This window comes from Callithrix jacchus, chromosome 18 (genome assembly GCF_049354715.1).
Source record: "Callithrix jacchus isolate 240 chromosome 18, calJac240_pri, whole genome shotgun sequence".
NCBI lineage: Eukaryota > Metazoa > Chordata > Mammalia > Primates > Cebidae > Callithrix > Callithrix jacchus.
The window spans coordinates 27,154,396-27,173,958 of NC_133519.1; the positions used below are offsets into that span (position 1 = coordinate 27,154,396).

General features: G+C 35.0%; 1 protein-coding gene and 1 pseudogene across 8 annotated transcripts in view; both read left to right on the top strand.

Moving 5' to 3' along the window:
- The window catches only part of COP1 (COP1 E3 ubiquitin ligase), a 229,676-nt gene that overhangs the window by 172,456 nt on the left and 37,657 nt on the right, over positions 1 to 19,563 (top strand). For all 7 annotated transcript variants that reach the window (XM_002760336.5, XM_008984964.4, XM_008984965.4 and 4 more), the window contains 3 exons: positions 11,935 to 12,052; positions 12,954 to 13,078; positions 14,241 to 14,401. In XM_002760336.5, coding sequence (XP_002760382.3) covers positions 11,935 to 12,052; positions 12,954 to 13,078; positions 14,241 to 14,401 — 404 coding nt within the window. The remainder of the gene's footprint in view (positions 1 to 11,934; positions 12,053 to 12,953; positions 13,079 to 14,240; positions 14,402 to 19,563) is intronic.
- On the top strand, positions 15,479 to 19,471 carry LOC118149224 (ubiquitin-ribosomal protein eS31 fusion protein pseudogene; annotated as a pseudogene). The gene has a single exon (XR_013529495.1). The product of XR_013529495.1 is annotated as a ubiquitin-ribosomal protein eS31 fusion protein pseudogene (transcript).

Below are 19,563 nucleotides of genomic sequence, written 5' to 3' on the forward strand. Positions count from 1 at the left end.
TTTAGACACATTCAGATGTGTGGAACATTGTGCAAAACAACAGTCCTCAATGCTTCAAATATAACAATATTATGAAATGTTTTCTGTAATAGACCAGAGACATGGCAACTAAATGCAATAAGTGACCCATTAGTAAAAACTAAATAAATGTTCAGGCCTTTTTTAAACAGTTGGGAGATACCTGAATATAGGATGCATAGTATATTATATCACCATGAATTTTCTTGAGTGTGATATAATGGTATTGTGTACATAGGAGTTTTTGTTTGTAGAAGGTAGAGGCTGAAGTTTTTAAAGTAAAATATCCTGATGTTTGAAACGTAAAGTGGTTCCCAGGTGCAGGGGGTAGAGAGAGAGAGAGATGAGATACAGTGTGGGTTTGGGGGTGGATAAAGCAAATATGGTGAAACATTTATAGTTGGTGAGTCTAGAGTAAATGGTACAAGGTTATTCATTATACTGTTCTTTCAACTTCTTTGCAGATTGGATTTTTTTTCAAAGCTAAAAGTTAGGGGAAGAAGATAAACAGAAATGGACTATACTCTAACTCCTCATTATTAAGCATACTTTTTCAATTGTGGCAATGCTTTAGAAATACAAAGATATGCCCTCCTTTATAAAGAAAAGAAAATTATTGTGGACCCCCCCCAAGTAACCTAACCTTTTAACATCATAATGTTATTACTATGGATGGATAGATGGATGGATGGATGGATGGATGGATGGATGGATAGATAGATATTGTAAAACTGTAGACCATCCTCATATGCTCCTATCTCTTAAGTAACTATAAACTCAGAAAAAATTCTAATTATTACTAAATGCAATAAAAATATAAAATCAAGAAAATTCAAAATATGGCATAATAACAATAATTGGATTAACTGGTATATATTTTGCTGAAAATAAATTACCACTTGAAATAGTAAATGAGTTCTGAGTACTCCAGTACAGTTTCTTTTGAGGTTGTCTGTCTAGAAACATCTGCCATGTGATACCTCACTGTAAAACCTTTGTGCAGTACACAGTTTTTAGCTACTATAAAACTTTTAAGCAGTACACAATTACCTAATTTAACCATTACTTATATGCCTTTATCTTTTACATATTACACCCCTTTTATATTAACTTGAGAATAAGTTAGTGTATTATTATGCAGTACCACGTTATTTTTATAATACCAAATTATTCTTACCTTATGAAATAACTTGAAAAATTACTTATTAAAACGCTTTTGAATTGTGAAATATTAGAGTATTGTTACTGTTTGACCCAACTCAAAATTTTCATGGGAAAATACCTGCCCATACCCATAGTATTGTTGCAAATAATTAGATGCCGTTATCACAGCTGTCAGACTCTACTACCAGTTGGGCAATCAAGGACACAGCCCAAAATTTAAAACGAAGATCTGGACAACAAAAGGTGGGGGTCAAGAAGCTCTGACATGTACCTAGTCGTAGAATGCTATGCATGAGTGCAAGGTGTAGTGTGCATATCCAGGAAAAACTGAAGAGACTCCTGGTCTTCATCTCTGCTGACCTTGAGGCTCTGTGTAAGCAGGAAGTGAAGACTAAGGCAGGTTTAAGCTTTGAAAGCATTCGCCAACATACACAAAAATCCCTTTGGCGGAGAGTAGAAGACATAATGATGCAAAGCATTTAAAGAAATCTTGTTACTACTAAGTGTTGCTGACCTAGGAATAACTCTTACTCAGCTGGACTTAAAAATTAAAACAAAAATAAATTAAAAACTCATAAAGATGTCAGTGACTCCATGCAGTAGGAATTACAGGCTGAAAGATATAGTCCCAGAGAAGTCACTAAACCACAAACAGCAACACCACCAATAGCAAAAAGCTGAGCTGGAAGAAAACCAGGAAGATCTGAGTCCACAATTGCCACATAAGGTTTTCCAAAGTATCTGCTTTTCAATAAAGGTATAAACAAGAAAAATTCTTAGTGGAAATTATCCTAGCTATAGGGCTTATCAAACAGACTTTAAATTACCTATTACAAATATATTCAGAAAGATAATTAAACCACAAAGAGGTAAAGGAAAATATGACAAATATACTTCATCAAATAGAGAATATTAACAGAGATAAAAACACAAAAATTCTGTAGTTGAAAGTATTATAACTAAACATGAAAAATTCATTAGATTAATGAGAAAATTTGAGCTGTTAAAAGAAAGAATCAGTAAACTAGGTGATAGGTCAGTTGTGATTATCCATGGTAAATAATACAAAGAAAAAGAATGAAAAAATAACATCAGAAACCCGGCGACACCATCAAACATGCCAACATTTTTAGACTTCCGAAAGTTAGGGGGTGGTGGGTAGAGAAAATATTTGAAGAAATCATAGCCAGTATTTTCCCATATTGGATGGAAAACATCAATCCACACATCCAAGAAGCTCAGTAAACTCCAAGTAGGTAAGATACACACCTAATCACATCATATTGAAACTATTGAAAGGCAGGGAGAGAATCTGGAAACAGCCATCAAAAAGTTGCTCAACAAGTACCAGGGATACTCATTAAGATTAACAGCTGAATTCTCATCGGAAATCATGACTGCCAGTAGGCAGTGTGATATGTTTAAAATATTGAAAGGAGAAGATTATCAATAAATAATTTTACATTCAGCAAAACCGTTCATCAAAAATGAAGGAGAAATTAAGATATTCTCAGATAAACTGAGTGAGTTCTTTGTTAGGAGACTTAACCCTGTAAGAAATACTAGGGATTTCCAGCTCTCTGGAATCCCCTCCCACACTCTTCATAAGTCTCCTTTTCCTTCTCTTTTCTCTACCCAAATAAAATCACCTTTAAAAAAAAAAAAAAAAAAGAAATACTAGTGAGTTCTGCAGGCTGAAATAAAGGGATACTAGACTGTAATGTAAGTCCATAAAGTAACAAAAAGAACCGGTTAAGATAATCATATCGGTATATTAAAAAGATAGTTTACATGCATTTTTGTAAAGAATTTTTCTTCTGATTTAACCCTTTACTCATCTGTCCTGAGAATACTTGCTGGTGGCACTTGTGGCTGCGGTTGTTTACCCTGAGTTAACTTTGCCACAAAATATCTTGCTTTTATCATTTTCACATCACTCTAATATATCAACTTTGGAAACAAAAGACATTATTCTGTCTATAGCATTCTGTTTTTAGTATGGTATTTACATTTACACAAATGAAAATTGAGAAAATTTGACAGAGATATTGTTGATCACTTAAAATGTCAAATCCTAGAAAACATAGCATTCTTATGTGTGATGTTAACATTGTACTCAAAGGGTTCTGGCCAGAGATTCATTTGATGAATCCAGTTTTTTCAAAATAGACAATTTTGATGTTCTGTTTAGAAATAACTCCAAGGACAGTTTTATATTTTATTTTCACACTCAAAATCAGTCAGATTTCAATAGCCTTGAAGAGTGTGTTTATGTAAAATTAAATGAGCTCTGGCAGCAAGCTGCACTATTTTTTTTTTTTTAACCGGAAAAGGGTTGAAAGACAATTGACTAAAATAGTAATTCTAAAACTGTTGATAAACATATAACATAGAAAGATGTAATATGTATAGCCATAATGGTTCAGAGAATGGGGAGGAAAGGAGACGGAGCTATATTTCAGCAGAATTTTAACATGGTATTGAAATTAAGTTAGTGATCATCTGAACTAGATTATTTTAACATGCCAGTTATAAGCCCCAGAAAATCCACTCTGATAATAACTTTTAAAATATACTAAAACTAAAATGATATACTAGAAAATATCTGTATAACACAAAGTAAGGTAATAATGGTGGAATAGAAAAACAAATGACATAACAGGAATAAAAAAAGCAACATTGCAGGTAAAAATCCTACCATATACAGACTGAGTACCCTTTTTCCAAAACACTAGGACCAGAAATGTTTTGGATTTCTTTTTCTTTTTTTTTTTTTTCTTTTGGAATATTTGCACTGTAGAGTCATGCAATGTATGATAACATTTCAATCATTGAGAGACCACATATATGACAGTGGTCCCATAGATTATAACTGAGGTAAAAAATTTCAAACTCCTAATGTTGTCATAGCCATTATACCTTCATAGTGCAGACAATACTCACGTTTGCAGTGATACTAGTGTAAACAATTCCAATGCTGACAGTTAAATAAAAGCATGGCAAACCTACAGTGAACTTATTTTTGACAAAGTTGCCGAGAAAAGATAGTCTTTTCAATAAATGCTAGTGGGAAAGAAAGCTGAATATCCATTTGCAGAAGAAAGAAACTAGACCTCTATCTATCACCATATATTAAAATCAAGTCAAAATGGATTAAAGACTTCAGTCTAAGAATCTAAGACTTCACTACAAAACTGCTACAAGAAAACATGGGGGAAATCTCCAGTACTTGGTCTGAGCAAAAATTTCTTGAATAATACCTCACAAGCGGCCAAACCAAAAATGGACAAATGGGATTATACAGCAAAGGAAGCAGTCAAAAAAGTACAGAGACAGCCCACAGATTGGGAGAAAATATTTGCAAACTACTCATCTGACAAGTGATTAATAATCAGAATCTATAAGGAGCTCATACAATTCTACAGGAAAAATATCTAATTGAATTAAAAATGGGTAAAAGATTCTAATAGGTATTTCTCAAAAGAAGACATATAAATGGCAAACTGGTATATGTAAAAGTGCTCAACATCATTGATCATCAGAAATGCAAATCACAGTTACAATGAGATATTATCTCACCCCAGTTAAAATGACTTTTATCCAAAAGTTAGGCAGTAACAAATGCTGGTGAGGTTATGGAGAAAAGGGTACCCTTGTACAATGTTGTTGGGAATGTAAATTGGTACAACCAGTTTACAAAAAGTGGGCAAAGTATATGAACAGTCACTTCTCAAGACATTTATGCAGCCAACAAACATGGAAAAAGCTCATTATCACTGGTCATTAGGGAAATGCAAATCAAAACCACATTGAGATACCATCACATGCCAGCTAGAATGACAATCATTAAAAAGTCAGGAAACAACAGATGCTGGAGAGGATGTGGAGAAATAGGAACGCTTTTATACTGTTGGTGGAAGTGTAAATTAGTTAAACTATTGTGGAAGTCAGTGTGGCGATTCAAGGATATAGAACTAGAAACACCATTTGACCCAGCAATCCCATTACTGGGTATATACCCAAAGGATTAGAAATCATTCTACTGTAAGACATATGCACGTGTATGTTCATTGCAGCACTGTTCACAATAGCAAAGACTTGGAACCAATCCAAATGCCCGTCAATGATAGACTGGATAAAGAAAACGTGGCACATATATGCCATGGAATACTATGTAGCCATAAAAATGGATGAGTTCATGTCCATTACAGGGAAATGGATGAAGCTGGAAATCCTCATTCTCAGCAAATTGACACAAGAACAGAAAACCAAACACCACATGTTCTCATTCATAGGTGGGAGTCGAACAGTGAGAACACATGGACACAGGGAGGGGAACATCACATACCAGGCCTGTGAGGGGGTGAGATAGCATTAGGAAAAATTACCTAATGTAGATGACAGGTTGATGGGTGCAGCAAATCAGCATGGTATGTGTATACCTGTGTAACAAATCTGCATGTTCTGTGCATGCACCCCAGAACTTAAAAGTATAATTTAAAAAAAAGATTTGAAAGCAAACTATGTATCCATCAACAGATGAATGAATGAGGGAAATGTGGTACATATAAACAGTGAAGTATTATTCAGCCATTAAAAAAAAGAAAGATTCTGTCATTTGCAACAACATAGATAGAACTGGAGATCATTATGTAAAGCGAATAAACGTATAGAAGGACAAACGTTGCATGCTCTAACTTATTTGTGGGATCTAAAAATGAAAACAATTGAAATCATGGACGTAGAGAGTAGAAGAATGGTTATGAGAGTCTGGAAAAGGTAGTTGGGCTGTTGCAGGAGGTGGAGGTGGTTAATGGCTACAAAAAAATACACAAAATGAGTAAGACCTAGTATTTAATAGCAAGACAAGGTAGCTGTAGTTAATAATTTAATTGTACATTTTGAAGTAACTGAAAATATAATTAGATTGTAACATAAAGGGTAAATGCTTACGGTAGATATCTCATTCTCTATGATGTGATTATTCTGCATTGCATGCCTTTGTCAAAACATCTCATGTTCTACATGTGTATATACAAACTATATATTCACAAAAATCAAAAATAAAGTTTTTTAAACAAGTGTAGCACATACAGTTATGTATACTACACAATATTTTATAATCTTGTTTATGCATTTACTTTTTATAATTATAGAGTATTTTCTTATACTTGGTTTTTTTTTTTTTTTAGTTATAACAGCCATATAACAGTTATAACTGTATAACAGCCTAAGGTTGCCCTTCAGGGGACGTTCTAGAAGAAGGCACTGTTATCAGAGAAGATGGCAACTCTGTGCATTTTATTACCCCAGAAGTGCTGTAATTCCAGCACTGGATAAATAAAAGTGCTGGGAAGACAATGTGGCAATTAATCAAGGATTTAGAACTAGAAATACCATTTGACCCAGCAATCCTATTACTGGGTATATACCCAAAGGATTAGAAAAGACAAAACATAAAGGTGAAAACAGTAATATTGATTATTCTGACCATGTGTAGACCAAGCCTAATGTTCTATTTCTTAGTTTTGTGGAGTGGTTTGGGTTTTTTTTTTTGGTGGGGGAGGATGGAGTCTTGCTCTGTCCCCCTGGCCGGAGTGCAGTGGCGTGATCTTGGCTCACTGCAGCCTCCACTGCTTCCCGAGTTCAAGCTATTCTCTGCCTTAGCCTTCCGATAGCTGGGATTACAGGTGCCCACCTGTAATTACACCACCGCACCCAGCTATTAATTTTGTATTTTTAGTGGAGATGGGATTTCACCATCTTGGCCAGGTTGGTCTTGAACTCCTGACCTTGTGATACACCTGCCTCCGCCTCCCAGAGTGCTGGGATTATAGGCATGAGCCATTATGCCCAGCCCTATTTCTTAGTTTTTAACAAAAGAGTTTAAAAAGCTTTTTTATCTTAATTTTTTTAACTTACAAGGATATATAAAAAGGAAATACTTTGTACAGCTGTAAAATGTATGTGTGTTTTAAGCTAAGTGTTATAACAGAGTCAAAACGCTTAAAAAAAATTTAAAGTTTATAAAGTTAAAAAATTACATTAAGGTTAATTTATTACTAAATGAAGAACACTTTTTTACAGTAAATTTAGTGTAGCCTACATACACTATAATGTCCTAGGCCTTCATGTCTATTTACCACTCACTAACGCACCCAAAACAATTTTCTGTCCTGCAGACTTCATTCATGGTAAGGGCCCTGTATAGGTATACCATTTTTTATCTTTCATATTGTATTTTAACTGCACCTTTTCCATATTTAGATACTACATAAATATTTCCCATTGTTACAGTTGCCTACAGCATTCAGTATAGTAACATGATACATATGTTTGTAACCTAGGATCAATAGGTTATTCCATGTAACCTAAATGTGTAGTAGTCTATACCATCTAGATTTGTGTAAGTACACTGTATTATGCTCACACAATGACAAAATTGCCAAATGATACATTTCTTAGGATGTATCTCCATTGTTGAGCAATGCATTATTGTACTTACTGTTCAGCATCTCAAATCCAAAATCTCCAAATGCTCCAGTGAAGCATTTGGAGATTTGGAGCTCTGATTGTCATGTTGGCACTCCAGAAGCAAGGATTTGGGATTTTGGGGTTTCAGATGTGCAACCTATTAACAATTATATTAAATGTACGTATGTTGAACATTGTAACTTTCAGGGATTGGCAGAATGGGTTTACAAAAAAAAGTTAGAATCCAACTATATGCTGTCTACAAGAGATAGACATTAGACTTACAGACACAAATAGGTTAAAGTAACAGGATGGAAACAGACATACCATGTAAGTAGTAATCAACAAAAATGGTAGAATGACTGTATTTCTGTCAAACAGAATATACTTAGAGTAGAAATTGGTCTTAGAAACAAAGACATTTTATAATGGTAAAAGGATCAATAGTGAAAATATATATCAATTATCAATACACCTAAAAAACATTTTGTGGCTATATGAAAAGAAAATTCACAGTATTTTAAGGAAAATAAATAATTTGACTGAAGTTATGGAAAACTAGAATACTTCACTTTTGATTTTTCATGGCAAAACTGGACAAGAAATCAGCAGACTTGAATCACTTTGTCAACCTGACACAACAGACATCCATAGACCACTTCATCAGTAGAAGAACACACATGTTTCTCCAGCAAGTGTTAAACAGTCTACAGGAGAGACCGTATTTAGACCGAAAAGAGTCAATCAATTCAAAATAATTGAAGACATACAAAATAGTTCTCTGACCAAAATGGAATTAAATTAAAAATCAACAATAATAGTTCATTTGGGACATCCGCAATTATTTGGAAATTACATGACACATTGCTAAATAACTTGTTAGTCAAGAAATAACAAAGGAAATGTAAAAGGTTTTTAAACTGAATGAAGATCATATCATAATTTGTGGTATCAGCCGAAGCAATGTTTATAGAGAATTGTGTATTCTCAAGTGTCTGTCTTTAAAAAGAAAAACAAAGCTAACTGAAGACAAGCAGAAGTAAGGAAATAATAAAGATTAGAGTAGAAATTAATGATATAGCCAAAAGAGAAATGATAGAAAAAATTGTTAAAACTCGTAAGTTGATTCTTTGAAAAGATTAGCAAAATTGACAAACCTTTAGCTAGACTGAGGAAAAAGAGAAAACACAGCTAAAGTTAAGAATGAAAGATGACACATGACCACTGACTCACCTTTCATAAATTAAGAGTTATAGAAGTATACTCTAAACAACTGTATGCCAACTTAGTAGTTCAGTAACTTATTCAGTTATAAAACTTACTCAAAACATAGATGGAGTAAAAAATTCCTAGAAAGGCACAAATTAGCAAAACTAACTTAAGAAATAGAAAATCCGAATAGACCTTTGATGAGTAAAGAAATTGAATAATAATTAGCAGTCTACCCAAAAAACAAAACCGAGGTTCACATGGCTTTACTGGTGAATTCTATCTAATATTTAATGAAGAAATAATACCAGTACTTCACAAACTCTTCCCTGAAACCAAAGCCAATGATATCACCAAAATAGAAAAACACAGACCAATATTCTTCAAGAGTATAGGTGAAAATGTCCCCCCAAAAAATCTGCTAACCACATCCAACAGCACAAAATATATGTGTGTTGTGTGTGTGTGTATACACAAACATATATGTACACACACACACACGAAAACAGAATTTATACCAGAACTGCCAGATTTAACAATCAAAAATCAGTTATGTAATTCATCCTGTTAGTAGAATGAAAAACTAAAACCATGCAAACATATTATCAGAGACATAGAAAAGGCTTTTGACAAAACCCACACCGATTGATAGTAAAGATTAACAAACTTGGCATAGAGGGAAACTGGAAAATTTCCTCTGCCTGATACAGAGCTTTTCTGAAAATCCAACAGTAAGGTCATACTTAAATGGTGAAAGACTGAATGCTGTTCTCCCAAGATCAGCAATACAAAGGATTTTTGCTCTTACCTCTTCAGCATAGTAGTAAAGGTTCTAGCCAATACCCTAAAGGCAAGAAAAGGAAATAAAAGACATTTAGATATGAAAGCAAGAATTAAAAAATCCTATTCTACAGATAACATTATTTTATGTGTTGAAAATTTTAAGAAATGAATTTTAAGGAACTTTTAGGATTAATAAAAGTGTTCAACAGAGTCATTGAGTAAAAGATCAATATACAAAATCAACTGTATTTCCATACATGAGCAATGAACAATCCAAAAATAAAGAATATGATTCAGAATAACATAAAAAAGAATATAGAAGAAATTTAACAAAATAAGTGTAAGAGTTATACACTGAATATTACAAAAGAAACTTTTTGAGGAAAATTAAGAAGATGTAAACAAATGGAGAGATATTCTATAATCATAGATTGGCAGACCCAACATTGTTTGCCAATTCTCAAGTTGATCTACAGATCCAACTTAGTCACTCTGAAAATTTCAGTGGGTGGCAGGGCACTGTGTCTCATGACTGTAATCCCAGCACTTTGGGAGGCTGAGTTGTGGGAATCACAAGGTTAGGAGTTTGAGACCAGCCTGATCAACATGGTGAAAACCCATCTCTACTAAAAATACAAAAACTAGCTGTGAGTGGTGACATGCACCTGTGATATCAGCTACTCGGGAGGCTGAGGCAGGGGAATCACTTGAACCCAGGAGGATAGAGGTTGCAGTAAACAGATTGCACCATGACACTCCAGTCTGGGCAACAGAGCGAGACTCTGTCTAAACAAACAAACAAAAATTCATCAGGCTTTTTTGCCAAAAAATACTAAAATTTATATGAAAATGCTAAAGACCAGGGGAGCCTAAACAATTTTGGAAAAGAACAACAGAGTTGGAAAATACTTCTTCCCAATTTAAAAACTTAAAGCTAGAGTTATCAAGACAGTTCGTACTAGTAGAATGGTAGATGTATATAGATCAATTGGTTAGAATTAATAAACCAAAAGTAAATCCTTATTTATCATGAATTCATTATCAGCAGAGGTGCCAAGGAAATTCATTCAGTAAAGGACAGTCTGTTCAACAAATAGTGTTAGTAAAACTTGATGTAACGTCACAGCCTTAAATGCAAGAACTAAAATAATTTTAGAAATAGGAGAAAATCTTTAATACCTTGGATTAGTCAAAGATTTCTTGTTTGCAACATAAAAAGTGTGGTCTAGTAAAGAGAAAAAATGAAATTTCACATCCAAGATTCAAAACTTTTATTCTTGAAAACATACCATTCAGCAATTATAAACAATAGCAACAGAATGTTTGAAAAAAATTATAGAACATACATCTGAGAAGCGTCTTGAATTCAAATATTTTTAAAAATTCACGTAAACTGGAACCCTCATGTGTTGCTGATGGCAATAAAGAATGATGCAGTAAACAGTCCATTTCTTAAAACGTTTAATATTACCATGTGGCCCAATAACTACTCTTCTAGGTATCTACCCAAGAGATATGAAAACATGTCCACATAAACACTTAATTGTGATTTTTCATGTCAGCATTATTCATAATAATAAAAAAATGGAAACAAATGTTCATTACCTAGTTAGTTGATTGACAAAATGTGGTACATTCACATGGTGGATACCATTCAGCAATAAAAAAGAGCTGCTAACACACATTGAAAAATAGTTGAACCTCAAATCAGAACATTATGCAACATGTAAGAAGCCATACACAGAAGCTACATAATATTTATATAAAGAATTTATAGAGACAGACAGGAATAGAGGTTACCTATGACAGTAGATGGCAAATGAGTGATCTTAATTGGAATGCAAAAATCTTCTAAAACTGATTTATGGTGATGGTTGAACTGCTGGTAAAATTTAGTAAAGACTGTTGAACTACATACAGTATTTTCAGCAAGTGTATTTTATTATATGCAAAATATATCTTAATAATCGTTTTTTAAGGCAAATGTGGGAAATAAGATTATATAGCATTATGTTTATCCACATGTCCCAATGTTTATATTAACATTTTTTAATGAAACCATTAAAACATAAAGATTGATTTTTAAGTTGTCTATTATTTTGAACCCCTGTTACTCTCTTTTTAAAGCCAGTCTTATTTTTTGAAAAGGATTTCTTTTCCAGTTTTCTGGCTGTTAGAGGTTAGATATTATATGTGAAACTTTTAATGAAAAAAAAAAACAGTTAAAATTAACTTTACTTTCCATTTCTGTATTTACTGCATTTATCTAATTTTGTTTTGTTTTAGATCACTGTGTCCATTACTATGATCTTCGTAACACTAAACAGCCAATCATGGTATTCAAAGGACACCGAAAAGCAGTCTCTTATGCAAAGTTTGTGAGTGGTGAGGAAATTGTCTCTGCGTGAGTATTACTCTATTCAGAGGTTGAGCTTAATACAGAGCTCTGTACTTAACTTACCAGTTTGTAATGTCACTGAGGGTGTATGTAAAACTATAATATTGGAGTATATGTACTTTTCTTAAATAGTAGATTTTTGATGTCTTGTTCAATTAAAAATGTTTGGGTTCAGGTCTGTATTACACACTTTTATGTGTAATTTGTGGATAAAATCTGAAGATACTAGCTATTTATATACCTCCCCCCTTATCTAATCTTCATATGTTTAATTGCATTTGAACTTCGGATTACATTTTAGCTATTGCTTCTCAAGAAGAGATAAACAACATAGTCGATGGAATGGAATGAGAAGTATTTTATTTATTAAAGTCAACTAATACTACATATTTTATCTACTTACAGTATAGTCATAGAACTATTTTTGGTTTTAAATATCACTTGGTTGGCTTTTACACTGACATGTTCATTTCTCTGTGATTTCATGGTGAGCTTTTTTTTTCTGGGACAGATTCTTACTTTGTCACCCAGGCTGGGGTGCAGTGGTGTTGTCCCAGCTTACTGCAACCTCTGCCTCCTGGGTTCAAGTGATTCTCCTGCCTCAGCCTCTCCAGTATCTGGAACTACAGGTGCATTCCACTACACCCAGCTAATTTATGCATTTTTAGTAGAGACAGGGTTTCACCATATTGGCCAGCCTGGGCTCGAACTCCTGACCTCTGGTGATCCACCTGCTTCAGCCTCCCAAAGTGCTGGGATTACAAGTGTGAGCCACCATGCCTAGTCAACAGATGAACATTCTAACTCAGTCTGGCTCCAGAGCAAACTGTATTGATTCTAATTAGCAGTGTTGAGTTTCGTGACAAGAAATTTTAACTATGTTCTTACTCTTTGTACTTTTCCTCAGCTCAACAGACAGTCAGCTAAAACTGTGGAATGTAGGGAAACCATACTGCCTACGTTCCTTCAAGGGTCATATCAATGAAAAAAACTTTGTAGGCCTGGCTTCCAATGGAGATTATATAGCTTGTGGTAAGTGAAACCATCATTTCCAGGAACTTTTTAACAGGTATTTGAAATTCAACTCAATGGAAATAGACTAAATACTAAGGAAAAGGTCTGTGCACTCAGAAGATAGTATAATAGGCTTCATGCCCCAGCACTATTGATTTTCCTCGTGTAGTACTAGAAGAGCATTAGTCCTTCTCTTTTTTATTGTGTACAAACCCTGAACACCTGAAATAGCACAAAATTTTTAACTGTTTTACTGTCGTTCTCTATTATAACATATTCTTTAGATATTGTTTAGGAGACAGAAAAGATTAAGTTCTGTGAATAATATTTCCAATTTTGGAGACGTTATATGTCTTCTAAACTTGATATTCATTTTTCCCTATCTGCTGTTCTCTTCATGAAGTAATCTATTTGCTTAGCATTGATCTGTTATTCTAGGACTTTTATTGTTGATAATTTATACAAATTTAAATAAGAAGTAGAAAAATGAAATTTGATATTTGAATGCTCTGATATGTCTAATGCGTGAATATATGAGCTTTGATCATTACTTTTAAATGACTTGGTCTTTATTCAGCACAGTTTACTTTCTCCAAGTATGTATGAGAATGCCAAAGCAAATATCTGCAACAATTCTCCTATCTTAATAGATGGCTCAAAATTACAGTTCATAGACCATTAATAGAATAATTCCTATACTGAGAAATGGAAATAAATTGTGTATGCTGTTAAAATTTGCCTATGTAAGTGCTGCCACTTCCTTTTACCTCTCTAAATGGAAATCTTTCTAAATATAATTTAAGATCCTTGCTGTAATAACATATTTCTGATTCTACTATAGGCTTATTATCAGGTAGGTACAGAAGCAATTAAAAGTAATGACAAAAACCACAATTACTTTTGCATCAACCTTATAAATGATTTTATAGGGTAATTTCAGCCTTAAAATTATCAATATTATTATACCATTTAACACTGATTGTTTCTTTAGATTAGTAAAGTATACTTTTGTCCAAGAATCCTTTTCTTACATAATTTCTAATTAGTCCTGTGATCTAGCCTTTCAAATTTGCCCATAAAAGATCTTTGACCTAAAACTTTGGGTGATAATTTCTATTGGAATGTGATGTTCTAATTCCAAGTTTTCCTATTCTAAAATATTATTATTGTTTATTTTCAGGAAGTGAGAATAACTCTCTCTACCTGTACTATAAAGGACTTTCTAAGACTTTGCTAACTTTTAAGTTTGATACAGTCAAAAGTGTTCTGGACAAAGACCGAAAAGAAGATGATACAAATGAATTTGTTAGTGCTGTGTGCTGGAGGGCACTACCAGACGGGGTAAGTTTTCATATTGCTTTTTCCACCTTGGAGTCTCATATCATGCATTATGAATACACAGGGTTTAATTAAGTTTTAAAATATAAATTGCTGTGTGATATGTACTTTTTTTTTAAGTTTATATATAATGTGTCACCAAAGACAATAGTCATTTTTAGGTAGTGATTGAAATGCACAGTAATAGAGCAATGTCATGGTGTCATTGTGTCCCTCTGTGACCCGTAGCATCTAGTGTATATCTCAGTTATAACCATTATCATATTTTCTCTTTATATCTCTTCTATAAGACTGGAAGTTCCTCCAAAATATATACTGTCTCATCTTCTTTATTGATTATGTGCAGTATATGCTGGATAAACATTAAGCTGAGCTGGTATGTTAATAAGAAGAAAAAGAATTGATCTAGGTAAAGGAGAGTGGCCTCTATGTTCCTCTAATTAAATACTATTTCAAAGTAGAATTACTCTCTATAAAATACATTTATATACAAATATTTAAGCATGTTAAGTTTCTTAATGAGAAAATTATACTACTGGGTTGTATAAAGAGAAGTTGCCTTAAACTTTACTGTTACATTTTAAAGTGTAGGGTTTTCCATAAGTTGTATGAAAAACTAATTTTTGTTACTATCTTGATTTATATAAACATGAATTGTTAGTATCGTATTTTTAAAATAGCTTTTTACATGCTTAGTTGGTTTCATTTTTGACAAAGAAATTCTGACTTGATATGTAATTTTAAAATTCAAATTTCAGATATAGTTTCACTTTAATTAGATATATTCTATTGCTGGGTCCATTTCCAGTTTTGCTAATTGACATACTAGAAAATTTGGACCAACTCTTCCTCCAAGTAGAATTAGAAAAGTAGGACCAAATGTATGTATTTTATAAACAGGAACCTATTTGAAAGCATTAGAAAGCACACAAATACAGGAAAGAATGACCAGATTAGGATTGTGGCTTTTGAATCTGCTTTTCCCCTGTGATCATTTGTCAGTTTTGGTGGGGTGGGTGAAAGCACTTATATTAGCTTCACAGGGTTGCAGGGACTGGAGCTCAGCACCTGTCATTGTATGGTTGACTACTTTAATCCCCAAATGGATATAGTATAGGGGAAACCAGTAGAAGATAAGCCTTCATAGCGATTGCATCTAAACTGCATATCAATCTCTGAAATTGAATTGAAGTGACCCTTGATTGGTAATATCCACTGGATGCAAACTTAAATCCTCTCTGAACAAAGATAAGATAATCTAAGGGCTTAACTTATTTTTTTTCAGTTTTGTAACTACAATAACTAGGGTACAATCAAAAATAAATAGACACAGTAAAAGATAAGACAGCATGAATTAAACCAGCATAAGCAACAGGCTATAGAAAATAATATTGTCTGGTAACTCCAATATTTAGAGCTGCTGTGACTCTAAATATTGGAGTTATCAGACAGCTTGAAAGTAATTATGCGTACAACTTGAAAGACAAGACTGAAAATTTTAACTGAGAACTGGAAATAATTTTTAGAATGAAAATTCTAGAGTTGAAAAAAAATTACAAAAATTAAGAATTAGTGGATGTGTTGAATGGAAGACAAACTAAAAATAAGAATTAATGAACTGATAGGTAAATTAGGAGAAAATACACACATGGAAGCATAGGAAGACAAAATGATGGAAAAGTACAGATGGCAGATAAAGGATCAAGTAAGAACCTATAACATATTCAATAGGTGACCTACCAGGAGACAAGAGAAAGAATGCAGCTAGAGCAAATATTAGAAGGGATTATTGTTGCTTTTCGATCCGCCATCTGCGCCTCACGTGGGGCCGCCACCAAAATGCAGATTTTCGTGAAAACCCTTACGGGAAAAACCATCACCCTCGAGGTTGAACCCTCGGATACGATAGAAAATTTGAAGGCCAAGATCCAGGATAAGGAAGGAATTCCTCCTGATCAGCAAAGACTGATCTTTGCTGGCAAGCAACTGGAAGATGGACGTACTTTGTCTGACTACAACATTCAGAAGGAGTCTACTCTTCATCTTGTGTTGAGACTTCGTGGTGGTGCTAAGAAAAGGAAGAAGAAGTCTTACACCACTCCCAAGAAGAATAAGCACAAGAGAAAGAAGGTTAAGCTGGCTGTCCTGAAGTATTACAAGGTGGATGAGAATGGCAAAATTAGTCGCCTTCGTCGAGAATGCCCTTCTGATGAATGTGGTGCTGGAGTGTTTATGGCAAGCCACTTTGACAGACATTATTGTGGCAAATGTTGTCTGACTTACTGCTTTAACAAACCAGAAGACAAATAACCGACTTAATAAAAGACATGAACTAAAAAAAAAAAAAAAAAAAAAAGAAGGGATTATTGTTGAGAACATCAGTTGATCTGTGATACCAAGGCAGAGATTCAGTAAGCCTTTCAACTGCAGAGAAGGAACGACTAGAAATCTACAGTGTGATTGAAGGTAGAACATCATACTGAAACTTTGAACATACGTAGGCCTGCCTGAAAATCTGACCTTGGGTCCGACTTCTTATAGCGCTATTTCCTTGTAAACATCCTGAGTTAAGAGAAATATGGAATGTTATATGCCAGGAACTAGCTATCTCTTAAATTTACTAAGAAAACTTACCTGCGACATCACACCTGGACTGAGTGAGAGAACTCTGAATTGGCATAAGGGCCCTACATCTATGAAAATTGAATAGTGTAAGATTGGCAGGTAACCAGGGCACATCTGTGGATTGAGGTAAACCACATGCATCTCAACTGTCTCTGGCAATAGTGAGTACTCTTCGTGTATGTGGGGGAATGATTGTTTGGCCTCCTTAAGAGTTTTAAGATACTGTGTGCTAAATTCTATCCTGTATCCTTCTATAAATCTAACTGAGGGCTAGATTAAAGCCTCTTGTATCTGATCCTATGACCTCTGCCAGTGGTAGGATTGGTCACACCTTGCAACACAGTAAAATTGCTGAAAATAGCTAAAATACAAAGAGAGTGTATTAGTCAGTTTTCATGCCACTAATAAAGACATACCCAAGACTGGGCAGTTTACTAAAAAAAAAAGAGGTTTATTGGACTCACAGTTGTGGCTGAAGAGGCCTCACAATCGTGGCGGAAGGTAAAAGGCATGTCTCATATGGCAGTAGACAAATAGCTTGTGTTCCCTTTTTAAAACCATCAGATCTCATGAGACTTACTCAATATCATGAGAATAGCACGGGAAAGACCTGCCCCCATGATTCAAGTACTTCCCACAGGGTCCCTCCCAAAACACATGGGAATTAAACATGAGATTTGAGTGGGGACACACCCAAACCATATCATTTCACTCCTGGCCCCTCCCAAACCTCATGTCCTCACATTTTAAAACCTATCATGCCTTCTCAACAGTCACCAGAGTGTTATTTCAGCTTTAACTCAAAAGTCCAAAGTCCAGCAGCTCATCTTAGACAAAGCAAGTCCCTTCTCCCTATGAGCCTGTAAGATCAAAAGTAAGTTAGTTAATTCCTAGATACGATGGGAATGCAGGCATTGGGTAAATACACCCATTCCAAATGGGAGAAATTGGCCTAAACAAAGGAGCTACAGGCCTCATGAAAGTCCAGAATCCAGTGGGGCAGTCAAATTTTAAAGTTCCAAAATGATCTCCTTTGACTCCATATCTCACATCCAGGTCATGCTAATGTAATAAGTGGGTTCCCATGGTCTTGGGCAGCTCCACCTCTGTGGCTCCCAGGGCACAGCCTCCCTCCTGGCTGCTTTCACAGGCTGGCATTGAGTGTCTGTGACTTCCAGGTGAATGGTGCAAGCTGTCAGTGGATCTGTCATTTTGGGATCTGGTGGATGATGGCCCTCTTCTCACAGCTCCACTAGGTGGTGCCCCAGTAGGGACTCTGTGTGAGGGCTTCAACACCGTATTTCCTTTCTGCACTACCCTAGCCGAAGTTATCCATGAGGGTCCCATCCCTACAGCAAACTTCTGCCTGGATATCCAGGTGTTTCCGTACATCCTCTGAAATCTAGGCAGGGGTTTCCAAACTTCACTTCTTGACTTCTGTACACATGCAGGCTCAACACCACATGGAAGCTGCCAAGGCTTGAGGCTTGCACCCTCTGAAGCCATGGCCTGAGTTCTATTTTTTCCCCTTTTAGTCATCACTCGAGTGGCTGGGACATGGGACACCAAGTCCCTAGGCTACACACAGCATTGGAACCCTAGACCCGGCCCAAGAAGCCACATTTTTCTCCTAGGCCTTCGGGCCTACTATGAGTGGGGATGCTGTGAAGACCTCTGACACAACGCTGGAGACATTTTACCCATGGTCTTGGGGATTAACATTTGGCTCCTTGTTACTTATGCAAATTTCTGCAGCCAGCTTGACTTTCTCTCCAGAAAATGGGATTTTCTTCTCTGTCACATTGTGAGACTGCACATTTTTCAAACTTTTATGCTGTGTTTCCATTATGAAACTGAATGCCTTTAATGGCACCCAGGTCACTCTTAACGTTTTTTCGCTTATAAATTTCTTCTACCAGATAGCCTAAATCATCTCTCTCAAGGTCAGAGTTTCAGAAATTTCTAGGGCAGGGGTAAAATTCCACCAGTCTCTTTGCTAAAACATAACAAGAGTCATCTTTGCTCCAGTTCCCAACAAATTCCTTATCTCCATCTGAGACCATCTCAGCTTGGATTTCATTGTCTATATCGTTATCAGCATTTTGGTCAAAGCCATTGAACAAGGCTTTAGGGAGTTCCAAACTTTCCCACATTTTCTTGTCTTCTTCTTAGCCCTCTAAACGGTTCCAATCTCTCCAACCTCTGCCTGTTAACCAGTTCCAAAGTCACTTCCACATTTTGAAGTATCTTTTCAGCAGCCTCCCATTTCTGGTACCAATTTACTATATTAGTCCATTTTCACACTGCTGATAAAGGCATACTTGAGACTGGATAATTTATAAAAGAAAGCGATTTATTGGACTCACAGTTCCAAGTGGCTGGGGAGGGTTCCTAATCATGGCAGAAGGTGAAAGGCACGTCTCACATGACAGCAGAAAAGAAAAGAAAGCTTGTTCAGAGAATCTCCCCTTTTTAAAATCATCAAATCTCATGAGACACATTCACTATCACAAGAACAGTTTGGGAAAGACCTGCCCTCA